Source organism: Passer domesticus, chromosome 28 (genome assembly GCF_036417665.1).
Source record: "Passer domesticus isolate bPasDom1 chromosome 28, bPasDom1.hap1, whole genome shotgun sequence".
In the NCBI taxonomy this organism is placed as follows: Eukaryota; Metazoa; Chordata; class Aves; order Passeriformes; family Passeridae; genus Passer; species Passer domesticus.
Genome location: NC_087501.1, coordinates 3,646,633 through 3,672,075, shown reverse-complemented (window position 1 = coordinate 3,672,075; position 25,443 = coordinate 3,646,633). Strand labels below are relative to the sequence as shown.

The 25,443-nt window shown below is 59.8% G+C and overlaps 1 protein-coding gene across 1 annotated transcript in view; it reads left to right on the top strand.

The window, feature by feature from the left end:
• The first annotated feature begins 5,748 nt into the window (after positions 1–5,748).
• The window catches only part of GFRA2 (GDNF family receptor alpha 2), a 30,144-nt gene continuing 10,449 nt past the window's right edge, over positions 5,749–25,443 (top strand). Inside the window, exons 1-4 of the mRNA XM_064400387.1 lie at positions 5,749–6,190; positions 13,594–13,908; positions 18,974–19,057; positions 23,514–23,862. Of these exons, the coding sequence (XP_064256457.1) occupies positions 6,151–6,190; positions 13,594–13,908; positions 18,974–19,057; positions 23,514–23,862 (788 nt within the window). The 5' untranslated portion in view covers positions 5,749–6,150. The remainder of the gene's footprint in view (positions 6,191–13,593; positions 13,909–18,973; positions 19,058–23,513; positions 23,863–25,443) is intronic.

Genomic DNA, 25,443 nt, shown 5'->3' with positions numbered 1-25,443 from the left:
CCCGTTTTCTTCATCCGATGGGAACAATCCCCTTTGTCACCAAACCCGTTCCCTCAATCCAACAGGAACAATCCCCTTTGTCACCAAACCCGTTCCCTCCATTTCATGGGAACAATTCCCTCTCCATTCCCGCCTCCATCCCATGGGAACACCGGCCCCCACAGAAGGCCCTTCCAGCCCATCCCAGCCTCTCCCAATCCCAAATCCCGGCCGTCCCCACGCTGCACCTCCGGGCAATCCCCTCCCCGGGGGCTGGAGCCACCCTGAGCCACCGGGGCAGAGCGAGGAGCGAGCAGGAATCTGTTCCTTGGCACAGAAAATTCCCAGCGCTTCCCTCCCGGCGCCGGCGTCTGGCTCAGGTGCCGAGGGCTGGCATGGAAATGTCAGCTGCGATTTGGGGCCGCCGAGGCTGACGGCCGTGAGAGCGGCAGAGGTGACAGCTCCTCCGCGGGGAGGGGACGCGCCTGTCCCCCCCCGGGGCCACCAGCGCGGTGGCTCTGCAGCGTGCAGGTCACGGTGAGCTCCCAAAGATTCACTGACAGGAGGAGGTGGCCGCAGAATTTATGGTGGCACTGGGTCTGTCCCCTCACAGGGCCACCTGCCATGTGCAGGTCACTGTGAACTCCCAAAAATTCACTGACAGGAGGAGGTGGCTGCAGAATTCATGGTGGCACTGGGTCTGTCCTCAACCGGGGTCACCAGTGAGGTGCAGTTCACGGTGAGCTCCCAAAAATTCACTGACAGGAGGAGGTGGCTGCAGAATTCATGGTGGCACTGGGTCTGTCCCCAGCCAGGGGCACCAGCGTGGTGGCTCTGCTGTGGACAGGTCACTGTGAACTCCCAAAAATTCAGTGACAGGAGCAGGTGGCTGCAGAATTTATGGTGGCACTGGGATGCCACCAGTGGGTGGCTCTGCCATGTGCAGGTCACTGTGAACTCCCAAAAATTCACTGACAGGAGGAGGTGGCTGCAGAATTCATGGTGGCACTGGGTCTGTCCCCTCACAAGGCCACCAGCGCGGTGGCTCTGCCACGTGCAGGTCACTGTGAGCTCCCAAAAATTCACTGACAGGAGGAGGTGGCTGCAGCATCCATGGTGGCACTGGGATGCCACCAGCGGGTGGCTCTGCCACGTGCAGGTCACTGTGAGCTCCCAAAAATTTGGTGACAGCAGGGGGTGGCTCTGGCATCTGTGGTGGCACTGGGTCTGTCACCTTATAGGGCCACCAGTGTGGTGGCTCTGCCATGTGCAGGTCACCACAAACTCCCAAAAATTCGGTGACAGGAGGGGGTGGCCGCAGAACTCATGGTGGCACTGGGAAGGGACAGACCCAATGCCACTAGCATCGTGGCTCTGCCATGTCCAGGTCACCTCAAACTCCCAAAAACTCAGTGACATAAAGGGGTGGCTGCAGCATCCCTGGTGGCACCGGGTCTGTCCCCTCAGTGCCACCTGCCACGTGCAGGTCACTGTGAACTCCCAAAAATTCACTGAGAGCAGGAGGTGGATGTGGCATCCCTGGTGGCACTGGGTCTGTCCCTTCCCAGGCCCACCAGTGTGGTGGCTCTGCCACATGCAGGTCATCACAAACACCCAAAAACTCAGTGACAGAAGAGGTGGCTGTGGCATCCCTGGTGGCACTGGGTCTGTCCCCTCACAGGGCCACCTACCACGTGCAGGTCACTGTGAGCTCCCAAAAATTCGGTGGCATTCGGGCTGGCATTTCCAGCGGTGACTCGGAGCCGTCAGGAAGCAGCAGGGAAGGGGCTGGATTCCCCGGCAGAGGTTAAAGAGGCAAAATCAGCTCCGAAAACAGCAGCGAGGGCAAAAATAGCCTCTGCTGTGCGTGGAGCTGTCGGGGTCCATCAGTGTCGGGGTGTTCCAAGGACTCCCATGGCCCGTGGCCACGAGCCGGCTGCTGTCAGCAGCCCTGGAACGCGATCCCCGAGGAACCACCCGCGGCAAGGGCGAGCGGCCGGGCCCGACAGCCCCGGGCTCGGCCCGGGGCAGCGGAGAGCCCCCAGGGGCGGGGGGAGGAGGAGGAGGATGAGGATGAGGATAAGGATGAGGATGCGGATGCGGGGCTTTCCCGGCAGCGGGAAGTGCGGAGGAGCTCTGGGAAGGGGGAGGGACTCGGAGTGTCCCCAAGGGTGTCCTTGTGCCCGCAGTGAACCCTCCCCTCCGTGCCCTCCGCACTGCCGGGGCTGGGGTAAACCTTGCCCCGAGTGAAAATTAATATAAAATACTGGAGTCACGTCTGCAAGGGCAGGAAATGAGTTCCAGGCCGGGTTTGGAGCAAGCTGGGATCGTGGGAGGTGGCCCTGCCCATGGCAGGGGTGGCACTGGGTGGCTTTGGGGTCCCTTCCAAACAAAGCAAGCTGTGGCTCTGTAATGGGCAGAATTCCAGGGTTCGGGAGCTAAAAGGAATGAATCAGAGGGGGCTCGGTTTGTTGCACATCGCGGGAGGGCACAGCCCCGATCTGGGAATTCCCAGCCCCAAACTGGGCTCAGGGAGGCGATGCCCTACTCCTGCTCCATCGCTGGGATTCAGGAGCGCCGGGGCTGAGAGTAGGGTGAGGTCCCGCCTTCCAGCCATCCCTGAGTCCCTAAAAACCCCCACGGCGCCTGAAATGGGGCATTTCCTGCAGGGCACGGCCCGGGCTCGGCGGAAGGGATGCAGCAGCCAGGTGCGGATGTCCCCTCTCCTCAGCCAGGTGCGGATGTCCCCTCTCCTCAGCCAGGTGTCCCTGGCGGGTCACAGCCAGCCCGCAGCCGAGCTGCTGGGGCTCCTGGCGCTGTTTGCAGGACGAGGAGCAGGCGGGGAGAGCGGCTCCGTCCCCGCGGATTACACCGCTAATGCCTAATCCATCACGGTAACAACCTTGACTCCCATTAATGTGATAACGCTATGCGGAATTAAAGCGAGGGTGAGCAAATCCCACCCATATTAATGGGACTGAAAGGGAGGGAGGGGAGGGATCCGCCGCTCCCATCCATCAACCCCCGTGCGGGAACAAAGCCACGCCGGGGAGGGCTCTCCACCCCAGGGCACGCTGGAGCCACCGGGATCCTTTGGAAGTGGGAGAGAGCAGCAGCCCCCGGCTGCGCCCGCCCTGCTGGAGGCACTGGGAGCACTGGGAGCACTGGGAGCCGGCTGCGGCCCCGTAATCGGCTTTGCTGATTAACCTTGTCACCCCGCAAAGGCTGGGAATAAAGTTGTGGAGTTTCTTGTAGGGTTTTTTGTAGGTTTTTTTTTGTCGTTTTTTTTTCCTCTCCCACCCAAACGTGAATATTTCTATCGGCGCTCGCTGCTCTCCCCCGGCGCGATGAGGCCTTGCCTGTCTCCCAAAACCCGGATTTGTATCCCACCCTGACCCCTCCGAGCCTCCCTTTTCCTCCCGAGCAGGACGGGCAGCTCCGGACAGAGCCCCCTTTGTGCAGGGATGGCTGCGCAGGGACTGTCCCCTGCGTGTCCCCTCCCAGCGCCATCCCACAGGAGAATCCAACCTCTCCTTCCCCCAAAACCCGGCACGAGGAGGGACAACGAACTGCGGGATGCTGCCCCTGAAAGCCTGGAAGCTTTAGGAAGCTCCAGGCTGTAAATTGGGCTGGAATAAATCCCAAATCCCAAATGAGAGGCCGGGCGCTGCCTGCTCCCGATAAATGGGAATGTACCCCACAAGATCCCTGACCCCTATCCCACCCCTCCCTCACGGGCCCAGCTAATTAGCGCGCTCAGGTAATTAGAGGCGGCGTTTCCCGCTGGATGCCGTGGTTCCCACCCCCGGCGGGCTCTGGGGCGGGGGCTGAGGGAACAAAACCCGGGGAGAGGCCGGGCGGGGCTGTGCCTTCCCCTGGCGGGGCCGCTGCGGGGACAAAACCCCTCCGGTGTCACCGGGGGACCGAGCCACCCTCTGGGACAGCCCCGAGCCCGGGAGGGGGGAGAGGGAGAGGATCCCGGTGTGGGAATTCTGAACCTGGCTCCGAGGTGCCCTGAGGATGTGATTTATCCAGGGATCCGAGCGGGATTTATCCAGGGATCTGTGTGGGATTTATCCAGACGTGAATTAACCAGGTGGGATTTACCCAGGGATCCTGGCAGGAATTATCCAGACATGAATTAACCAGGGATCGAGGCAGGATTTATCCAGGGATCTGGACGGGATTTATCCAGGGGTCCAGGTGGGATTTATCCAGGGATCCTGGCAGGATTTATCCAGACATGAATTAACCAGGTGGGATTTACCCAGGGATCTGGACAGGAATTATTCTGAGATGAATTATCCAGGGTTACGGGCGGGATTTATCCAGGATCCAGGCAGGAGTTAACCAGGGATTTTTCCAGGGATCCAAGAATGAGTTAACCAGGGATTTATCCAGGGATCCAGGCGGGTGTTATTCAGGGATCCAGGTGGGTTTTTTCCAGGGGTCCAGGTGGGTGTTATCCAACAACCCAGGCAGGTTTTTTCCAGGGATCCGGGCAGGAGTTAACCAGGGATTTATCCGGTGATCCAGGCAGGAATTATCTGGTGATCCAGGCAGGAATTATCCAGGTGGGATTTATCCAGGCTAGGAATTATCCAGTCAGGATTTATCCAGGGATCCAGGCAGGGAATGAGCAGCAATTTGCCCTCCTGAGGAAGAGGCAGAGGGCCCTGGCCATGGCCTGGAGCAGCTCCTGCTGCTGGGATCCCACCCGAGCAGGACGGAGAGGGAGAGCAGCGGGATCAGTGTCCTGGGATGGATTTTGGGAAACCTGGCTGCAGGTGTGACACCCAGAACAGCGAGCCAGCTGCGGCCTGGCCGAGTGAAAGATGTCCTGGTCACTGCAGGCTCCACCTCGGCCACGGGGACACCCCCAGCTCTGTGCCCCCCTTCCCCCCTGCTCCCCAGGTCCTTTATCGGGGTGATGCCATGGAGCATCCTCCTCCTCATTCCTGCTTCCCAGGATGGGCCTTGGAGGGTCCTGACCCCAAATCAGGGGCTGGGGGGTGAGGATGAGGAGGAGGAGGAAGGCTGCATCGGGGCCCTGCAGGGGGTGGTGACCCCATTGCCACTCCCGGTGTGGGGCAGAGGGGTTGGGCACTGGGGAGGATGAGCAGGCTGCTGTGTTGCAGTGTCCCACGGGAATTCTGGCTCCCCTGGGTTGGGGGTGTGTAGGTGTGACTCCCCCAAAAGCCCCGCAGTGAAGTGGGGAGGGCACAGCACCTGCTGGCTGCCCCTTTTGAGTGGGGTCGCACCCCCTGGCAGCGGGTGGCACCTTGTCCCCTTGTCCCCCTCTCCCGTTCCAATGGTGTCACCCATCCAGGGATGTGGCACCTTGTCCCTGCAGCCCCCCAGTGTCCCTCTGCCACCCCCAGGGTACCCCCATATCCCATTCCCAAGGTCATGCCCCACCCAGGGACCCTTTCCCACCCCGCAGCGTCCCCCCTTCCCCATTCCCACGGTTGTCACCCACCCAGGGATGCGGCCCCGTGTCCCCGCAGCCCCCCGGGTGCCCCCTCCCACCCCTCAGCCTCCTCCTCTCCCACCCCTCGCACGGAGCAGCGCGGGGGGAATTTGGGGAGGGCGGGGGGGTCTCGCCTTCGGCTCTGCGGCAGCGCCGGAGCCGCGGGGGTGCCCCGGAGGGGACAGGCAGGTGCATCCCAGCCAGCCGGGATGGATGGGGAGGCGGGATGGAGATAACGAGGACAGGGAGCCCCCCCCGACCCCCGCCCCGGGCGGAAGGGCGGCCCCGGGCCCGGCGGAGGGGCGGGGAGGGGACGGCGGCCCCGCCGGCTCTGCCCCTTCGCCGGGGCTCGGCGGAGCGCAGCCGCCCCTCGCCGCGCCCCCTCCCCGGCAGCCGGAGCTCGGCAGAAGCCGGCGGGAGCCCGGCGGAGCCCGGAGCGCGCAGCGGAGCCCGCCGGGGATGCGGGAGGCGGCGAGCGGCTGAGGACCCGGCTCCGCGCCGGGCGGAGCACACCCCCCTTCGCTTCCAGCCCACCGGATTTGGGATCTACCTGACCGCCTTGGGAATTATTCAATCTTTTTTTATTCTCCCTCCCCCTCCCCCCCCCCCCCCATCCTTTTTTTTTTTTTTTTTTTTTTTTTTGGTGCCTGATTTTTAACATCATTTTTTGCACACGTGGAGGAGCGCGTGGATTTCCTACCATGATCTTGGCAAACGCCTTCTGCATCGTCCTCTTCGTAGGTGAGCGGCCCCAGCGGGGGTGCCGGGGGCGGGGTGGCGGCTGTCGCCTGGCCGAGGTGGCGCGTTCCCCCCGGCCGAGGGGCTGCGGGGCTGAGGCGGCGAGCGAGCCCCTCCGAGCTGGCACGGGCGCTGCGGCAGGAGAGGGGCACGGCGAGGGCTTCAACTTCATTTCCTATTCCCCGTCAACTTGAACCGGGGAGGGGGACACGGGGGACACCAGCCCAGCCGCCCCCTCGGGGCCGGAGCGAGCAGGATCACCCAGCAGCCGAGCCCTGCCCGTCTCCCCTTGGCGAGCCAGCGCGGATTTGCTTTTTGGGGGACATCTCCCCCTTCTCCCCCTCCCACCCGTGTCCCCTCCATCCTCCCCCCGCGCCATTCCAGAGCTGGGGAACGCGGCGTGGACACTCGGCGGGGAAAGTTGAGCTCGGGGCTCGGCTTCCTGCGTGGGGAATCGCCGTTCCCGGAGCCGCGGGCGGCTCCACTCGGAGCTCCGAGCCGGGAGAACGCTCCCGTTCCCAGCGCCGCCTCCCCCGGCAGCAGCCGCTGGAACGGGGAGCACCCGCAGCCCGCGGGGTTTGGGGTGACAGGGAAAGGAAAAGGGCGATGCTCGGGGCTCGCCCGCCGCGCCTCGGGCGTGTCGCGCTCCCGGGGCCGTTCCCGGCTGCCGGGGATGCGATCCCGGCTCGCTGCGGCGCCCGGAGAACTTTGCGGAGCCGGCCTGGGCTGGGGGACAGGGACAGGGGACAGGGACAAGGGACAGGAGGCTGCTGAGGGAGACTTGAAGGTTGGCACAGCCTCGTTCCGGGGGGCTCGGGGTCCCCGGGGAGCGCTCTGCTCCCGGCTGGAACGGGGGGCGCGGGCTCTGCCCTGCTCCCAGCACATCCCAGCGAGGCACGGGCTGCCCGGGGGGGCGGGTGCCCCCCAAGCCTTTGGGGAGGGGGGCACAGAGGCCTGAGCAGGTGGGGACCGAGTCCTGGGCTGGGGGAGCCCCTGCCCAGGGTCGGGGGGTGCCAGGGTTGGGGGGCTCGGGTGACGCCCTCAGACAGAGAGAAAGGGGCGGGGTGGGGACACCAGTGGGGACACCCCCGTGTGTGGGGGGGGGGGAAGGGTGCTCCAGCCTGGCTGGGGCACAGCTGGACGTCTGGACGTTTGTCCGGGCACAGCTGGATGGCTCAGGGACAAATTTGGGGCACAGGGACCTCCAGGGGGACAGGGGTGCCCCACCTCAGGCATCCAAACCAGGGCCCACCTGCCCTCACTGGCATCGAGGCAGGACCCTGCCCCCATCCCTGGGTGTCCATCCCCATCCCTGGGTGTCCCCAAGGTTCTGTGGGTGCAGGGCGAGGCTGAGGAGCTGGAACCCCGAGCAGGGACCCCCAGATTCAGGGCTGGGGTGACCACGGCGTGGCCTCACGCTGAGGATCCTGGAGCAGGGAACATCCAGCTCTTCCCAGCCGGGATCATTCCCGGGAAGCCAGAAAATCCCTTTGGTCCTGGCTGGGAAGCTGCGTGTTCCGGAGTGATCCTCGCCAGCAGGAACATTTCCCTCTAAAGCTGCCGGCTGTCCGAAGGTCTCCGGCAGAAGCAGAGCAGGAGAACACGGATTAGAGCTCGGGAAGAGGCTGCTGGAGCCGGGAGAAGCCGAGGGAGCGGCAGGAAAAGAGGCCAGCGCCTTGTGCAAATCCTCGCCGTGCTCCGGCACCCCAGAGCCTGCCGAGGATTAGCCGGGAATTCTCTGCAGATGTTTCAGCCCCGGAGCTCCGAGAGGGCGGCTCTGCCGGGAGGGGTTTTTGGGGGGTAGAAAATCCCCCCTCCTCAGTTTCCCCGTCCACCCAAACTCCTCGGTGGGAATGAGGAGCGGGGGGGCTCCAGGGAAAGCGCCCAGGGTGGAAAAAGCCCCAATCCTGCGGGGTCTGGGGGCAGCAGGACAAAGGGCTGTGCCCGCCCTTCCCGCTCCAGGATCCGCCGGCACTCCGGGCTCCGGCGGTGCCGGATGCTGCCGGTGCCACCGAGGGGCTCGCAGGACCCCGTTCCCTGCAAAACCGGGGGAGAAAGGTGGGAAAATGGCAGAAGGCAGGAGGATCGGGGGCTGCTCGCCCACACAGCTCATCCCTGTGCTCCAGAGAGGGGATTTCCTGTGGGATTCCCAACCTGGCCCACCCAGAGGGCACCCAAGGGTGTTCCAGGTGGTGCTTTGGTGCCAGGGCAAGGATGCGGCCCTGCCCTGCCCATGGGGACGGGAATGTGGCTGGAGAAGGGGATTTTTGGGACGAGGCTTCTGGAGAAGTGTGAGTTGGAGCTGAGGCAAGCAGGGCTGGAGCTGGAGCTGAGCTGGGAGAGGTTGGAATGTGGTGGAGCTCTGGAATGGTTCTGCATGTCCAGTGGAGCTCTGGAATGGTTCTGCATGTCCAGTGGAGCTCTCAATGGTTCTGCACGTCCAGTGGAGCTCTGGAATGGTTCTCCATGTCCAGTGGATCTTTGGAATGGTTCTCCACATCCAGTGGAGCTCTGGAATGGTTCTCCACATCTGCAATGTGCTTTTCACACCCAGTGGAGCCCTGGAATGGTTCTCCAAGCCTAACAGAGCTCAGGAATGGCTTTTCATGCCCAGTGGCTCTGTGGAATAGCTCTCCATGCCTGGTGGAGCTCTGGGAAGGCTCTCCATGTCCATGGAATTCTGGAATGGCTCTCCACACCCGGTGCAGCTGAAGGCTGAATCTCCAGATCTGGTGGAGCTGTGGGATGGCTTTCCACACCCCGTGGAGCTCTGGAATGGCTCTCCATGTCCATGGAATTCTGGAATAGTCTCTGTGCCTGCTGGAGCTCTGGAATGGCTCTCCATGGAATTCTGGAACAGCTCTCCACACCCAGGGGAGCTCTGGAATGGCTCTCCATGCCCGGTGGGACTCTGGAATGGCTCTCCATGGAGCTCTGGAACAGCTCTCCCTGCCCGGTGGAGCTCTGGAATGTCTCCAATGCCCTGGAGCAGTTTCCCTGTGACCACGGCTGCAGCAGGATCAGTTTTTCCCAGTTTCCCATTTTTTGGACGCCTCAGGATGGGATTTCCTGGTGTGTGAAGATGCAGAGTCCCACGGCATCATCCCAGGGCACCCCCCATGGCGTGGCGAGGCTCCGGCATTCCCAGCCCCGGGATCAGCATTTGGGGCGCCCGTTCCTCCTCCAGCCCCTCACGGATCCCGCCTGCCTCCCGTGTGGAATACAATCCTGGCCCGGCCCGGCCTTCCCGAGGGGAACCTGCCGCTCCAGGCTGGATCTAACGTGGCTCGGGGGCTTCTGGGCGCTCCCCAGACCCCCGGGAACCCGGCGGGGCTCGTCTGGGGACACCGGGGGACACCGGCATCTGTGGATCTGTTCCTTGGAGTGGCCGCAGCCGGCGGAGGTGTCCCCACCTGGGCACCGCCCAGGCTGCTCCTGTCCCTCCTCAGAGCCCCCCTGGCACCCGAGGGGGGCAGAGATATCCACGGCCACCCAGTGCCACCCACAGCTCCAGCGCCACCCGCTCCCGAGGGACACAGCGGGCAGGGACGCGTGCCCAGCCCGGGGGGCACAGGGGACCAGCCCCGCCCCGGGGGGGACACGCGGGTGGCCCCTGTCGCGTTCCTGTAGGTGTCACTGTCCCCCTGCCAGGGACAGGGCAGGGGCTGCCAGCGGTGGCCCAGGCGGTGCCAGGCGGGAGGGGACAGCGACGGGGGCACATAGAGGGGTCCCCCCTGCCCGCCATCCTTGGGGGGCACCAGGGCGGGCACAGAGCGCGGTCCCGTCCCCATCGCCCCCCGGAGCAGCGCAGGGTCCCCTCCAGGTGCTGCCATTCCCATTTTTCCCTGCTCCAGGGCTTTCCCGGGGAGCTAGAGGGGCACGGAGTGACAGCGGGTCTGTCCCCATCCCCCTAGGGCGGGGTGGAACCAGCGCTGCCTGTCCCCAAGTCCCCCGGGAGGGGACGAGCCAGGCTTCGCCTGGGCCGCGTTGAGCAGGAATTTTGCCTGGATTTAGCAGGAATATTTCCAGGGGGAAAAGCAGATGCGGGAATGATGGGAACGGCGGGAGAGCTGTGGGAATGCGGGGGCAGGGTCCGAGCGGGGACGGGGGCAGCGACAGGGACAGGGACAGGAGCCGGCCGGGCTGGCCCGCTGCCACCCCGGAGGGAAGCGCCTGCTCGGAGCCGCAGCTGCCCCGCGGCCCTGCCAAGGCCGAGCGCTCCAAAATCCATGAGTCAGATGCCCTAAAAACCCCGTGACGGGGCTGGGAAGGACGAGCGGCCAAAGGCGGGCGGGGCGCGGGGACTCGGGATGGAGCCGCTGCCCCCCGGGGCCCCGGAGAGCTCCGGGAAGGCGGGTGCTTCGGAGGGAACGAGGAAAACCAGGTCCCCCAGGCTGAGGTGTGGGGTTAACCCTGCACCTCCCCGCCCCCGCCGGGCCATCTCGGCTGTGGGGGAGGCAGGGACACCCCTGGGAGTGCTCCGGGCCGGGCTGGACGGGGCTTGGAGCAGCTTGGGGGTGGGAAGTGTCCCTGCCCGTGGTGGTTTTAAGGTCTCGTCCCACCCAAACCATTCCGGGATTGTGGGATTCTCATTCCAGCCCCTGCCATGGGCAAGGACACCTTGCACCATCCCAGCTTCCTCCAAGGTGGCCTTGGGCATTTCCAGGGACGAGGCAGCCACAGCTCCTCTGGGAATTCCATCCCAGCCCCTCCCAGAGAAGAATTGCATCCCTTTTCCCCTTTTCCCCCTTTTCCCCCCCTTTCCCTTTTCCCCCCCTTTCCCTTTTCCCCTTTTCCCCCTTTTCCCCCCCTTTCCCTTTTCCCCCCCTTTCCCTTTTCCCCCCTTTCCCTTTTCCCCCCCTTTCCCTTTTCCCCCCCTTTCCCTTTTCCCCCCCTTTCCCTTTTCCCCCCCTTTCCCTTTTCCCCCCCTTTCCCTTTTCCCCCCCTTTCCCTTTCCCCCCCTTTCCCTTTTCCCCCCTTTCCCTTTTCCCCCCCCATTTCCCTTTTCCCCCCTTTCCCTTTTCCCCCCTTTCCCTTTTTCCCCCTCTTTCCCTTTTTCCCCTTTCCTCCTCAATTTCCCCTCTTTCAGTTCTTTAAAATCCCTTCCAGCCCAGACAGTTCCATGATTCCCAGGCTGGGCTGACACTGCCATCCTTGGGAAAATTCCTCTCCTTTGATTGGAGAAAAAAGCAGAAAAAAAAAGCAAATTAAAGCCCGTGTGAATAATCTCAGCTGGCTCCAGGCATGGGCACAACTCCTCCATGCTCAGCTCCAGCTCTCCCACCCTCGGGCACACCTTCCCCACAGAATTCCACAATTCCCGGCCTGCTTTGGGCTGGAAAGGGCCTTAAAAATCTCATCCCAACTCCCTGTGCCATGGGCAGGGAGCTCTTCCACCAGCCCAGGTGATTTTGGCACAAACGCAGGTGGATTTGGTGGCTCAGGTGCCCATCTGGAATTTCCTGGGGTTTTAATCTGAATTTCCTGGGATTTTCATCGAGGGTTTTCACCTGAATTTCCTGGGATTTTCACCTGAACTTCCTGGGGGTTTTAATCTGAATTCCCAGGGGGTTTCTATCTGAATTCCTGGGTTTCAATCTGCATTTCCTGCCCATTTTTCCTCCCTGGGAATCCCTATCTGCCCTATGTGGGGTGCTCAACCTGGGGGGTTTTAATCTGAATTCCCTGGGTGTTTTTATCTGAATTCCCTGGGGGTTTCTATCTGAACTCCCTGGGTGTTTTTATCTGAGCTCCCTGGGGTTTTAATCTGAATTCTCTGGGGTTTTATCTGAATTTCCTGCCCATTTTTCCTCCCGGGGGTCCCCACCTACTCTACCTGGGGTGCTCACCTGGGGTTTAAATCTGAATTTCCTAGGGATTTTACCTGAATTTCCTGGGGTTTCAGTCTGAATTTCCTGCCCATTTTTCCTCACAGGGTATCCCCACCCTACCCTTCCTGGGGTGCTCACCTGGAGTTTAATCTGAATTCCTGGGTGTTTCTATCTGAATTCCCTGGGTGTTTTTATCTGAACTCCCTGGGGTTTTAATCTGAATTCTCGGGTTTTAATCTGAATTCTCTGGGTTTCAATCCGAATTTCCTGCCCATTTTTCCTCCTGGGGGATCCCCACCTACCCTACCTGTGGTGCTCACCTAGTGGTTTTAATCTGAATTCCCTGGCGGTTTTAACCTGAATTTCCTGGGGGTTTTAATCTGAATTCTCTGCCCATTTTTCCTCGTGGGGATCCCCATCAACCCTACCTGGGGTGCTTAGCTGGGGTTTTAATCTGAATTTCCTGGGGGTTTCTATCTGAACTCCCTGGGTGTTTTTATCTGAACTCTGTGAGGTTTTAATCCTAATTCCCCGGGGTTTCAATCTGAATTCCCTGTCCTTTTTTACTCCCAGAGGTCCCCATCTGCCCTATCTGGGATGCTCACCTGGGGGTTTTAATCTGAATTCCCTGGGGGTTTTAATCTGAATTCCCTGGGTTTCAATCTGAATTTCCTGAGGGTTTTTAACCCGAATTCCCTGGGGTTTTAATCTGTGTTTCCTGCCCATTTTTCCTCCCCAGAGGATCCCCACCTACCCTACCTGGGGTGCTCACCTGGGCTTTTAATCTGAACTCCCTGGGGTTTTAATCTGAACTCCCTGGGGTTTTAATCTGAATTCCCTGGGTTTCAATCTGAATTCCCTGCCCATTTTTCCTTGTGGGGGGATCCCCATCAGCCCTATCTGGGATGCTCACCTGTGGTTTTAACCTGAATTCCCTGGGGGTTTCAATCTGAATTCTCAGGGTTTCAATCTGAATTCCCAGGGTTTCAATCTGAATTCCCTGGGGTTTTAACCTGAATTCCCAGGGTTTCAATCTGAATTCCCTGCCCATTTTTTCCTCGTGGGGGGATCCCCATCTTCCCTATCTGGGATGCTCACCTTGGGTTTCAATCTGAATTCCCTGGGGTTTTAACCTGAATTCCCTGGGTGTTTTTATCTGAACTCCCTGAGGTTTTAATCCTAATTCCCCGGGGTTTCAATCTGAATTCCCTGCCCTTTTTTACTCCCAGAGGTCCCCATCTGCCCTCTCTGGGATGCTCACCTGGGGTTTCAACCTGAATTCCCTGGGGTTTCAATCTGAATTTCCTGGGTTTCAATCTGAATTTCCTGGGTTTCAATCTGAATTTCCTGGGTTTCAATCTGAATTCCCTGGGGGTTTCAATCTGAATTCCCAGGGTTTCAATCTGAATTCCCAGGGTTTCAATCTGAATTCCCTGGGTTTCAATCTGAATTCCCTGCCCATTTCCCCCCCCCGGGTATCCCCACCTCCCCTCCCCGGGCTGCCCCTTGAGGCCAGCGCTCACCTTCCTCCCTAACCTGTTCCCTCCTCTCCCTCCGCCGCCCCTCCCGGCTCAGACCAGGCGCTGCCCTCGCCGGCCGGGCCCCCCTCGCCGCCGGCGCTGCCCCCGGCGGGCGGGCGAGCCCCGGTGGACTGCGTGCGAGCCAACGAGCTGTGCGCGGCCGAGCCCGGCTGCAGCTCCCGCTACCGCACCCTGCGGCAGTGCCTGGCCGGCCGCGACAGGAACACCATGCTGGCCAACCGCGAGTGCCAGCTGGCCCTGGAGGTGCTGCAGGAGAGCCCCCTGCAGCGCTGCCGCTGCAAGAGGGGCATGAAGAAGGAGCTGCAGTGCCTGCAGATCTACTGGAGCATCCACCTGGGGCTGGCTGAAGGTATGGGGCGGGGTGGTGAAGGAGTGGGTTGGGCTGGGGGAGATCGTAAAGGAGTGTTTTGGGGTGGGGGAGATCTTAAAGGAGAGTTTTGGGGTTGGGGAGATCTTAAAGGAGCGTTTTGGGGTGGGGGAGATCCTAAAGGAGAGTTTTGGGGTTGGGGAGATCTTAAAGGAGCGTTTTGGGGTGGGGGAGATCCTAAAGGAGAGTTTTGGGGTTGGGGAGATCTTAAAGGAGCGTTTTGGGGTGGGGGAGATCCTAAAGGAGAGTTTTGGGGTTGGGGAGATCTTAAAGGAGCGTTTTGGGCTGGGGGGGATCCTAAAGGAGTGTTTTGGGGTGGGGGAGATCCTAAAGGAGAGTTTTGGGGTGGGGGAGATCCTAAAGGAGTGGTTTGGGGTGAGGGAGATCCTAAAGGAGAGTTTTGGGGTGGGGGAGATTGTAAAGGAGTGTTTTGGGGTGAGGGAGATCCTAAAGGAGAGTTTTGGGGTGGGGGAGATCCTAAAGGAGTGTTTTGGGGTGGGGGAGATCCTAAAGGAGAGTTTTGGGGTGAGGGAGATCGTAAAGGAGAGTTTTGGGGTGGGGGAGATCGTAAAGGAGTGGTTTGGGGTGAGGGAGATCCTAAAGGAGAGTTTTGGGGTGGGGGAGATCGTAAAGGAATGTTTTGGGGTGGGGGAGATCGTAAAGGAGAGTTTTGGGGTGAGGGAGATCCTAAAGGAGTGTTTTGGGGTTGGGGAGATCTTAAAGGAGCGTTTTGGGGTGGGGGAGATCCTAAAGGAATGTTTTGGGGTGGGGGAGATCCTAAAGGAGTGTTTTGGGGTGAGGGAGATCCTAAAGGAGTGGTTTGGGGTGAGGGAGATCCTAAAGGAGTGGTTTGGGGTGGGGGAGATCCTAAAGGAGTGTTTTGGGGTGGGGGAGATCCTAAAGGAGTGTTTTGGGGTGAGGGAGATCCTAAAGGAGTGGTTTGGGGTGAGGGAGATCCTAAAGGAGTGGTTTGGGGTGGGGGAGATCCTAAAGGAGTGGTTTGGGGTGGGGGGAATGGGGAGACCCCAATGGATCAGCATGGGATGATGGGGAGACCCTAAAGGAGCACCCTCGGGGTGATGGGGAGACCCTAAAGGAGGGCTCTGGGGGATTGGAGACACCCCAAAGGAGTGCTCTGGGGTGATGGGAAGACCCCAAAGGAGTGCTTTGGGTTGGGGAGACCCCAAAGGACTGCCTTGGGGCGGTGGGGAGACCCCAAAGGATCAGCACTAAAGGAGCACTCTGGAGTGGTTGGGAGACCCTAAAGGAGTGTCCTGGAGTGGGGGAGACCCCAAAGGAGCACTCTGGAGTGGTGGGGAGACCCCAAAGGAGCTCTCTGGGGTGATGGGGAGACCCCAATGGATCAGCGTGGGATGATGGGGAGATCCTAAAGGAGCACTCTGGGGTGATGGGGATGGGTAAAGGGATCCCAAATGGAGTTCCCTGGGGTGATGGGGAGACCCCAACGGATCACCCTGGGGGTGATGGGGAAGGAGAAATCCCAAAGGAGCATCTTGGGGTGATGGGGATGGAGAGACCCCAATGGATCACCCTGGGGGTGATGGGAATGGGAAAATCCCATAGGAGCATCTTGGGGTGATGGGGATGGGGAGGGGGAGACCCCAAAGGAGTGCCCTGGGGGTGATGGGGAGACCCCAAAGGAGTGCCCTGGGGGTGATGGGGACGAGACACCCCAAAGGATCAGTGTGGGGTGATGGGGTGACCCTAAAGGAGCACCCGGGGGGGGGGTGGGGGTGGGGAGAGGGTTGCTGGAGGTTGGGGAGGTTTGAGGGGGGTGGGTGGATTGGGGGGAAATGGGGTGAGGGGTGGTTGGGCAGGTGGGCAGGCCAGGGAATTCAGATAAAACCCCACAAAATTAAATTAAAACCTCAGGAAATTCGGATGAAAACCCCCCAGGAAAATTAAATGAAAACCCCAGGAAATTCAGATTTAAATTCAGATTTAAAACCCCAGGTGAGCACCCCAGACAGGGCAGATGTGGAGGCCGGGGAGGAAAAATGGGTACCCCAGAAAATTCAGGTGAAAATCCCAAGAAATTCAGATTAAAGCCCCAGGTGAGCAGCTCAGGTAGGGCAGATGAACACCTCAGGACAGAGGAATGGGCACTCCAGGAAATTCAGATTAAAACCCCAGGAAATTCCAGATGGGCACCTGAGCCTCAGCACCGAGCCCCCAAATCCACCTGCGTTTGTGCCAAAATCACCTGGGCTGGTGGAAGAGCTCCCTGCCCGTGGCGGGGGGGTTGGGATGAGATTTTTAAGGCCCTTTCCAGCCCAAAGCAGGCCGGGAATTGTGGAATTCTGTGGGGAAGGTGTGCCCGAGGGTGGGAGAGCTGGAGCTGAGGATGGAGGAGTTGCATCCAAGGAAAACCCTTCCAGAGGGTGGGAAAAATGGAAAAAACCCTTCCAGAGGGTGGGAAAAATGGAAAAACCCTTCCAGAGGGTGGGAAAACTCTTCCAGAGGGTGGGGAAACTCTTCCAGAGGATGTGCGGGAGCTGTACCTGAGCCCAGGGCCCTCCTGGGTGAAATTCCCTCCGAATCTGGGTCAGTGCAGGAAGCAGAGCCCCAAACCCCGGCCCAGAGCAGGAATTACGCCTTAATTGTTTTCTGCCGCTCATTAGCTGCCCTCACTGAGCAGTTTCCCGGGATTTTTCGGGAATGAGTGAGGGAATGGGGATGGGAATTGTACCTGGAGGAGGGAAGAGCCGTGATTAAGCCGAGCTTTAAGGAGAGGCAGAAGCTTTGTGGCGATCCTTTACCGTGCGCGAAGCAGCGGGCGGAAAAGCAGCGAGGAGCACAAATTTGTGCCTTTTAGCGGAGATTTTGGGGTTCCCCTCCTCCCATCCGAGCTCTCCCTGCTATTAGGGAGGCTCCACTCTCCTTCCTGGGGGTTAATTGCGGCTCCAGGCAGGTCCAGCGCCCCGTTAATGCTCGGTAATTTCCCTGGCGAGCAGCAGGAGTCAAGCGGGTGTTTAATTATTTATGGCAGCGATGGAGGTTACGGGGCCGCCTAAACGCACTTTATTCAAGCGGGAGAGCCGGGGAGGGGAGAGGGAACGGCCTGGAGCGGGGTTTGGATCCTGTTCCCATTCCTGGTGAGGATCAGGAGCTGCCCTGAGGGCATTGTCCCCAAATTCCATCTTCCCAGAGCAGCGGTGGGAGCCCACAGGGAACAGGGACGTTCAAGTGGGGTCTTTTCCTCCCAAATTTCCTGGGAATGGCCTGGAGCCGGGTTTGGATCCTGTTCCCATTCCCAGTGAGGATCAGGAGCCACCCTTGGGTTGTTGTCCCCAAATCCCATCGCCCCAGAGCAGCGGTGGGAGCCCACAGGGAACAGGGACATCCCAGTGGGGTCTTTTCCTCCCAAACTTCCTGGGAATGGCCTGGAGCCGGGTTTGGATCCTGTTCCTATTCCTGATGATGCTCAGGAGCTGCCCTGAGGGCATTGTCCCCAAATTCCATCGTCCCAGAGCAGCGGTGGGAGCCCACAGGGAACAGGGACGTCCCAGTGAGTATTTTCCTCCCAGATTTCCAGAGAATGTGACTGAGGAACAGGATTTGGATCCTGTTCCTATTCCTGATGATGCTCAGGAGCCGCCCTTGGGGTGTTGTCCCCAAATTCCATCACTCTGAGAGGAGCGTTGGGAACCTGCAGGGAACAGGGACATCCCAGTGGGGACTTTTCCTCCCAAATTTCCTGGGAATGGCCTGGAGCGGTGTCTGGATCCTGTTCCCATTCCCAGTAAGGATCAGGATCCACCCTTGGGGTGTTGTCCCCAAATTCCATCGTCCCAGAGCAGCGGTGGGAGCCCACAGGGAACAGGGACGTCTCAGTGGAGTCTTTTCCTCCCAAATTTCCCGAGAATGTCACCAAGGAACAGGATTTGGATCCTGTTCCCATTCCCAGTGAGGATCAGGAGCCGCCCTTGGGGTGTTGTCCCCAAATCCCATCACTCCGAGAGCAGCGCTGGGAACCTGCTGGGAACAGGGACATCCCAGTTCCCTCCCAAATTCCCCCCTTTTCCTCCCAGATTTCCTGGGAATGCGGCTAAGAAACAGGATTTGGATCTTTTTCTCATTCCTGGTGAGGATCAGGAGCAGCCCTTGGGGTGTTGTCCCCAAATCTCATCACCCCAAGAGCAGTGGTGACATGGCTGGGAACCTGCAGGGAGTAGGGACATCCCAGTTCCCTCCCAAATTTCCCTCCCAGATTTCCTGGGAATACCTGGAGCAGGATTTGGATCTTGCTCCCATTCCCAGTGAGGATCAGGAGGAGCTGGAGCTGCCCTTGGGGCGTTGTCCCCAAATCCCATCGCACTTGAGATGGGGACAGCCCAGCCTGGCATCCCAGTGGGGTCTTTCCCTCCCAAATTTTGGGATTTCCCTCCCAAATTTCCCAGGAAATTCTTTGGTATTTCCCTCCTGCTTTGCTCCCCACCTGGATTTCCACACAGGGGTTTCCAAGAGATTCCCGATTTCCATTTTTAGGGGATTTTATCACAATAAGAGAACCCAGAGCTGAGAACAGATTTTTAGGGGTTTTAGGTGTTTTTAGGGGATTTTGTAGCAATAAAAGAACCCAGAGTTGAGAACAGGCTTTTTTTAGGTTTTTAGGGGGAATTTGTAACAATAAAAAAACCCCAGAGTTGAGAACAGGTTTTTAGGGGGTTTTTTATGTCTTTTTAGGTCTTTTTTAGCAACAAAATAATCCAGAGTTGAGTGTGGACCCCAAAACTTCCAGCCTTGAACTCGGTGCCCTTCCCCCTGAAATATCCCAATCCAAATTCCCTCAGAATTCCTGGAATCCTTTGGGATTGGCCACCACCAAACCCAGGACCCACCACAGCCAAAATTCCCAAACCTCTCCCAAATCCCCCTCTCCTTTAATTCCAGTGCCTGGAAATCTTTTTGCTTTTCCCTCCCTGAACCAGGGGGGTTCCTGTGCCTGGAACCGGCTGAGATTATTCACCACAGGCTTTAATTTGCTTTTTTCTCCCTTTTTTCCCTGCCTTTCCTCCCACCGAAGGAGAGGAATTTTATGAAGCCTCCCCGTACGAGCCGGTCACCTCTCGTCTCTCTGATATATTCAGACTCGCTTCAATTTTCTCAGGTAATAAAAGCGGCGTGTTTTATCTCCTGCCTGTGAACACAGAGCTGCTCCCAGGCAGGGAGAGGCTCCATCCCTCCACCCCCCTGCCCTGGGCTCGTCCTTTGCTCCTCCAGCCTCTCCTCCCCTTCCGTTCCTCTTGGGGTCCTGCGCATTATTTGGGGGGTTTGATGCATTTTTGGGGTGGATTCTTTCTGTTTCTGGAATTTTGGGGTTTGTGTTTCTATAAAATCGCTGGAAATCCTGCAATTCCCGGGATTCCCTGAATTTGTGTTGTCCCCAGCAGTGGGGGAGGCACAAACCCAGCCCTGGCTCCAGCGGGGTGCAGCCCCTCCCATGGAATTCCCCATCTGGCGGATTTGGGACCCTTGGGATGGGGTGGAGCCGAGGGGGGAATGTTTGCTGTCCCCTCCCCGGGGCAGCAGCCTCGAGCTGAGCTCTGGGGAGCTGCTGGGAGAGGGATGAGACCCTTGGGACATCCCTGGGTCCCTTTGGAGCATCCCTTGGGGCATCCCTGGGTCCCCTGGAACCCCTTGGAATATTCCTGTGTCCCTTGGAGAATCTCTGAGCCCTTTGGAGCATCCCTGTATCCCTTGGAACCCCTTTGGAGCATCCCTGAGCCCTTTGGAGCATCCTTGCGTCCCTTGGAACATCCCTGAGCCCTTTGGAGCATCCCTGTATCCCTTGGAACCTCTCCATGTCCCTTTGGAGCATCCCTGTGTCCTTTGGAAGCCCTTGGAGCATCCCTGAGCCCTTTGGGATCCTTTGGAGGATCCCTTGGAGCCCCTTGGAGCGTCCCAGTGTCCCTTAGAACACCTCTGTGTCCCCTCAGCGTCCCTGAGCTCCTTGGAGCATTCTTGCATCCATTGGAAAATCCTTTTGTCCCCTGGAATTCTTTGGAGGATCCCTGTATCCCTTGGAACCCCTTTGGAGCATCCCAGTGTCCCTTTGGAGCATCCCAGTGTCCCTTGGAGCCCTTTGGAGCATCCCAGTGTCCCTCAGAACATCCTTGAGCCCCTTGGAACCCCCTGGAGCATCCCAGTGTCCCTCAGAACATCCCCGTGTCCTCCTCTGGGCAGCCCAAGCTCTGCCTCCATCCTGGGGAATTTCGGTTTTCCCGCCCATTTCCATGACAACCTCCCCGTGCCACCCCTCACCCCCAACCCCCCCCGGCTTCTCCCCGCTCTTCCTCCTCCTGAACCCTCCCCAACCCCCCCACGCTGCGGGATTTTGGGGGTCCCGCTGTCCCCACGCCTCGGGGACACCCCCAGGGCCGTGCCCAGCTCACCTGGGGACAGCGGGGTTGTGACGCCGCCGCTGTCCCCGCTGTCCCCGGGGTGAATTTTCCAGGCTTTTCCAGGTGAATTTTCCCCGCGAGCTCGGCGCGGGTTTTTGGGGTGACGCTGCCACCCCCTCCCGCCTCCCGGCCGCCTTTTTGGGATTACACTGGCGTCAGGAAAACGTCTGGAGCTGCGGGGAAATCTGGAAAGCAGCGAGTCTGGAGCGGGGATTAGACTCTGATTTATCCGGGAGAGCGGGGCGGGAGATTTTGGGGATGGGGGAAGGGGGGAAGGGGCTCCTGGAGCAGCCAGGGAGGTGCTGTGGGCACCGGGGTGGCCTCGCTGCTGCTGCCACCCCCTCCCTGTCCCCTCCCCGGGGACACAGCCCCGACCTGATGGCGAGCGCTGAAGCGAGCGCGCTCTTGGAGCTGTTCCTGCAGCAGGAGCAGCTCCTGGAGAAGGAGCTGTTAATTGCCCGGAGGGATAATTGGGAGCGGAGGGATGGCTGGGGAGCAGGGGCTGTGCAAGCCGCGTGTAACCCGCGTGTAAAGAGCGCGGAGCGCCCGCGGAGCCGGCGCTGCCCCCTCCCCGCGACCCCCGCGCTGGGCAGAGAACCCGGGATCCCCATCCCTGCTGGATCCCCATCCCTGCTGGATCCCCAGGAAACCACAGCCCGTGGCACAAGGGAGGGCTCCAGCTGGGAATTCTCCCTGCGGGCACCACACCCGAGCGCGGGGTGGGCACCGAAACCCCCATCCCCCTCCTCCTCATCCCCCTCCTCCTCTTCCTCCCCTGTCCCCAGCGGCCGTGGGGACACGCAGAGGGGACAGCTGGTGGCCCCAGCCCCCGTGCCCAGCTCCTCGGCCCCCGTTTCCGTCTCTGCTCATGAAATTTTCATGCTCGTGCTTTATTAATGAGCTCCCCAGGAGCGCGGCGCTGCCAAAGCCGCGGCTCCATTAAGATGCAGCCGGGTCCCCGCAGGTCTCGGGCAGGGCAGGAGCGACGCTCCCGAGGAGACAATCGGCTGCCGCTTCCCACGGATCCCAAAAGCCCGGCTTTGTGCCGGAAATCTGCTGCCCACCCCTTCCAGGGCTCGGGGCTGGGCTGATCTGGGGTGCAGGGAGGGCTCAGTGCATCCCCCAAATCCAGGGGGAGTAAAGAGAGCCCGGTGCCCCCGTCTCTTAAATCCTGCTTTTCCCCATCTCCCCAATCCCCCTTTTCTCACCTAAATCCCCCTTTTCCTACCTAAATCCCCCTTTCCCCCACATTTTCAATCCCCTTTTCCCTACATAAATTCTCCTTTTCCCCACCTCTCCAATCCCTTTTTTCCTTCGAGCTGTGTCCATCCTCTGGAGAAAACCCAAACCATCCATCCCTGCCCCATCCCGGATTTGGGGTTTGGCTACCAGGGCGGAGGTGAAGCCTCAAACCTCTCCAGGGGTGCCCAGCTCTGGAATGGCACCTTTGGCACACCCAGGGCTCTTCCCAAACACCTTTTCCCCCCTGGATTTGGGATTTCCTGGCAGCACAGCCTGGGTGGGCTGGTCCTGGGTGAAGGGGACAGGGGAAGCTCTTGGTTGTCACAGCACGGGGTGGCACCGAGCTCCAAAAAGCTCCAAAAAGCTCCAAATGTCCTCTAAGGGCAGCAGGAGGTCAGGATGGCACTGGGAAGGGGCTTTGCCTTTTAACTGGGATCCTGAATCCCTCGGGATCCCTGAATCCTCGGGATCCCCAGCAGGGCCATGCTGGTGGCTCTCAGCTTGGGGACAATGGGACAAAAGACCCCCCCAACCCTGTCCCCTTCAGGGATGCAGAGGGAGCCTGAGGCTCACCTGGGATCTGCCATTTGCTAATTATCAGCATCCTCCAATCAGGCCAATTAGGAGCCTTCCCTTGCAGCAGAAGCTGGGGGCCAGAGGAGGAGAATCCATGGGTTTGGCTGGGATGTGGAGGGGAGGGAAGGAGGGATGAGGAGCCTTCAGAAGCTGCACCTGGGCTGCGGAGAGTGATCCATCATTTCCAGAAAACAAAAAGAAAAAAAAGGAAAATGCTGTGTTTGTTCCCAGGATGGGGCTTGACTCCATTCGTCCTCTCCTGAGGGATGGGATTCCAGGGATGGACGCGGGATGGGATTCCCAAGATGGGATTCCCAGGATGGACACGGGATGGGATTGCTGGGATGGATGTGGGATGGGATTTGCAGGATGGGATTCCCGGGATGGACGCAGGATGGGATTCCCAAGATGGACACGGGATGGGATTCCTGGAATGGGATTCCCAGGATAGAGGCGGGATGGGATTCCCAGGATGGGATTCCTGGGATGGATATGGGATTGATCCTTTTGTCCCTTTCATCCCTGTCTGGAGCTGTCCCACTTTTGGGGAGCCCCAGGAGGGGCTGTGGGAGCCACAGTGGAGCTGGGTTGATTATTCCACTTTTGGAGCTGAATAATTATTAATGAATTAATAATTAATAATTATTCTTTGAAGAATTGACAAAAGGAAAGAAATATTGCAAATTCACGGCCTGGATTCTGCCCAGAGGTTTGGGGGATGTTGATCCTACAGCTTGTGCCTGGAATGGGATGGGGTCAGCCCGGGGATGGGATGGGGTCAACCCAGGGATGGGCTGTGCTGGGGATGCTGGGAGGTGACACCGATGCCACTGGGGTGACATGACACCTGTCATCTTCCCCAGGTATTTCCCCATCCTGGGTTTGAGGGCATCTGCCTGGGTTTGAGGGCTTTTTCCTGCTCCAGGTTTGAGGACATCTCTCCAGCTTTGAAAGTTCCTCCCCAGGTCAAGGGCATTTCCCCATCCCATGTTTGAGGACATCTCCCCAATTTCAAGGAATTCTCCTCATCCCAGGGTCAAGGTGTTTCCCACCCCAGGTCTGAGGGTTTATTCACAGATTTCAGGGCTTCTTCCCAAACCAGTTTTGACGGCATCTCCCCAGCCTTGAGGGCATCTCCCAGTCCCAGGTTAAGGGTGTTTTTGAGGGCATCTCCCCACCTTTGAGGGCATCTCCTGGGGTCAAGTGCAATTCCCCCACCTCAATCCCATCTTCCCACACTCCAAACCATCTCCCAACTTTGAGGCCACCTCCCCAACTTTCTGACCACCTCTCCATCCATCCCTCCCCACCTTCCTGACCCCAAATATCTTTTCCCCCGGGCAGGAATGGACCCGGCCACCACCTCCAAGAGCAACCACTGCCTGGACGCGGCCAAGGCCTGCAACCTCAACGACAACTGCAAGCGCCTGCGCTCGGGCTACATCTCCACCTGCAGCCGGGAGCTGTCGGCCACCGAGCCCTGCAGCCGCCGCAAGTGCCACAAGGCCCTGCGCCAGTTCTTCGACCGCGTGCCCGGCGAGTTCACCTTCCGCCTGCTCTTCTGCTCCTGCAAGGACCCGGCGTGCGCCGAGCGCCGCCGCCAGACCATCGTCCCCTCCTGCTCCTACGAGGACAAGGAGAAGCCCAACTGCCTGGACCTGCGCGGCGCCTGCCGGGCGGATCACCTGTGCAGGTAAAGGGCGCGCCGCGGGGTTCTTGTGGCATGGGTCAGCTGTTGTGTCACCTCCCTGGCACTGGTGTCACTGCCCAGCCATCAGTGTCACCTCCCTGGCATTGGCGTCAGCCCCTGGCCATCAGTGTCACCTCCCTGGCATTGGCGTCAGCCCCTGGCCATCAGTATCACCACCCTAGCATCGGTGCCACCTTCCCGGTCATCAGTGTCAGCCCCCGGCCATCAGTGTCACCACCCAGCCATCAGTGTCACCGTCCTGGCACTGGTGTCACTCTTCTGGCATTGGTGTCACCCAGGCATTTTGTGGCTTCTCCCACAGCCCATGGGTCAGGTGTTTGTGTCACCCTCCTGGCATTGGTGTCACCTTCCTGGCATTGGTGTCACCACCCAGCCATCAGTGTCACCCTCCTGGCATTGGTGTCACCCTCCTGGCATTGGTGTCACCACCCAGCCATCAGTGTCACTTTTCTGGCACTGGTGTCACTCTTCTGGCATTGGTGTCACCCAGGCATTTTGTGGCTTCTCCCACAGCCCATGGGTCAGGTGTTTGTGTCACCCTCCTGGCATTGGTGTCACTGCCCTCGCATCAGTGTCACCACCCAGCCAACAGTGTCCCCCCCTGGCACTGGTGCCACACCCCCAGCCTTAGTGTCACCTGCCACCCCCCTGTATCGGTGCTACGTCCCAAAATCAGTGTCAGCCCCCTGGCACTGGTGCCACCTGGGCACTCTGGGAGCTTCTCCTGACATGGTCCTGGCATCGGTGTCACTCTTCCAGCATCGGTGTCACCGTCCTGGAATCAGTGCCACCTGCCAATACCAATGTCACTGCCCTAGCATTGGTGTCACCCTTTCAGCATCGGTGTCACCCCCCAATACTGGTGCCACCTCTCCCAGCACCAGTGTCACCCCCAGTATGTGTGTCACCCCCCTGGCATCTCCAGCTCTGTTTTTCCCCGTGTTTGGCTCAGGAAGCAGCACTGGGACAACGCCCTGGGGACATCCAGGGGACAGATCCCAAGAAACAGGGATGGAACTGCATCCCCCCAAACCTTCCCCGGCTGCCGAATTCCCGCTGCTCCCCCTTGCCAGCACAGAGCTGGGCACCCAGGCTCCTGCTCCTTCTGAAACCCGTTTGTCACGGGCCACGACCCCTCCTGTCCCCCTCGGGACCCGGACCCGCTTCCCGACGGCCCCGGCTCCCGCCAGGAGCGGGATCTTCTCCCCGTCAAGGTGATGGAGCTTCCCGGCGCTCAGCGGGGAAATAAATGCGAGCTCCGGGTCTTCCTCAGGCTGCGAGCGGAGATGTTTGAAATGTGGGAATGTGGCTTTTTATCAAAAAGTAATCCAAGGAGCCGGTGGCCATGAATAAAAGATACCCGGGAATGGCAGCTCCTCTCCATCAGCGCGCTCCGAGGTGGATGCTGCCGAGGGATCCACGCTCCGAGAGGGACAACGGGGCTGGAAGAGGCGGGGGTGCTGCAGAGGCCACGAGCTTTAATTCCTGCACGGAATGAAATCCCCACAAAAAGAAGGGGTGGCAGCTGCTGGGAGAGTTTGTTTGCTCCAAGGTGGAAATGTG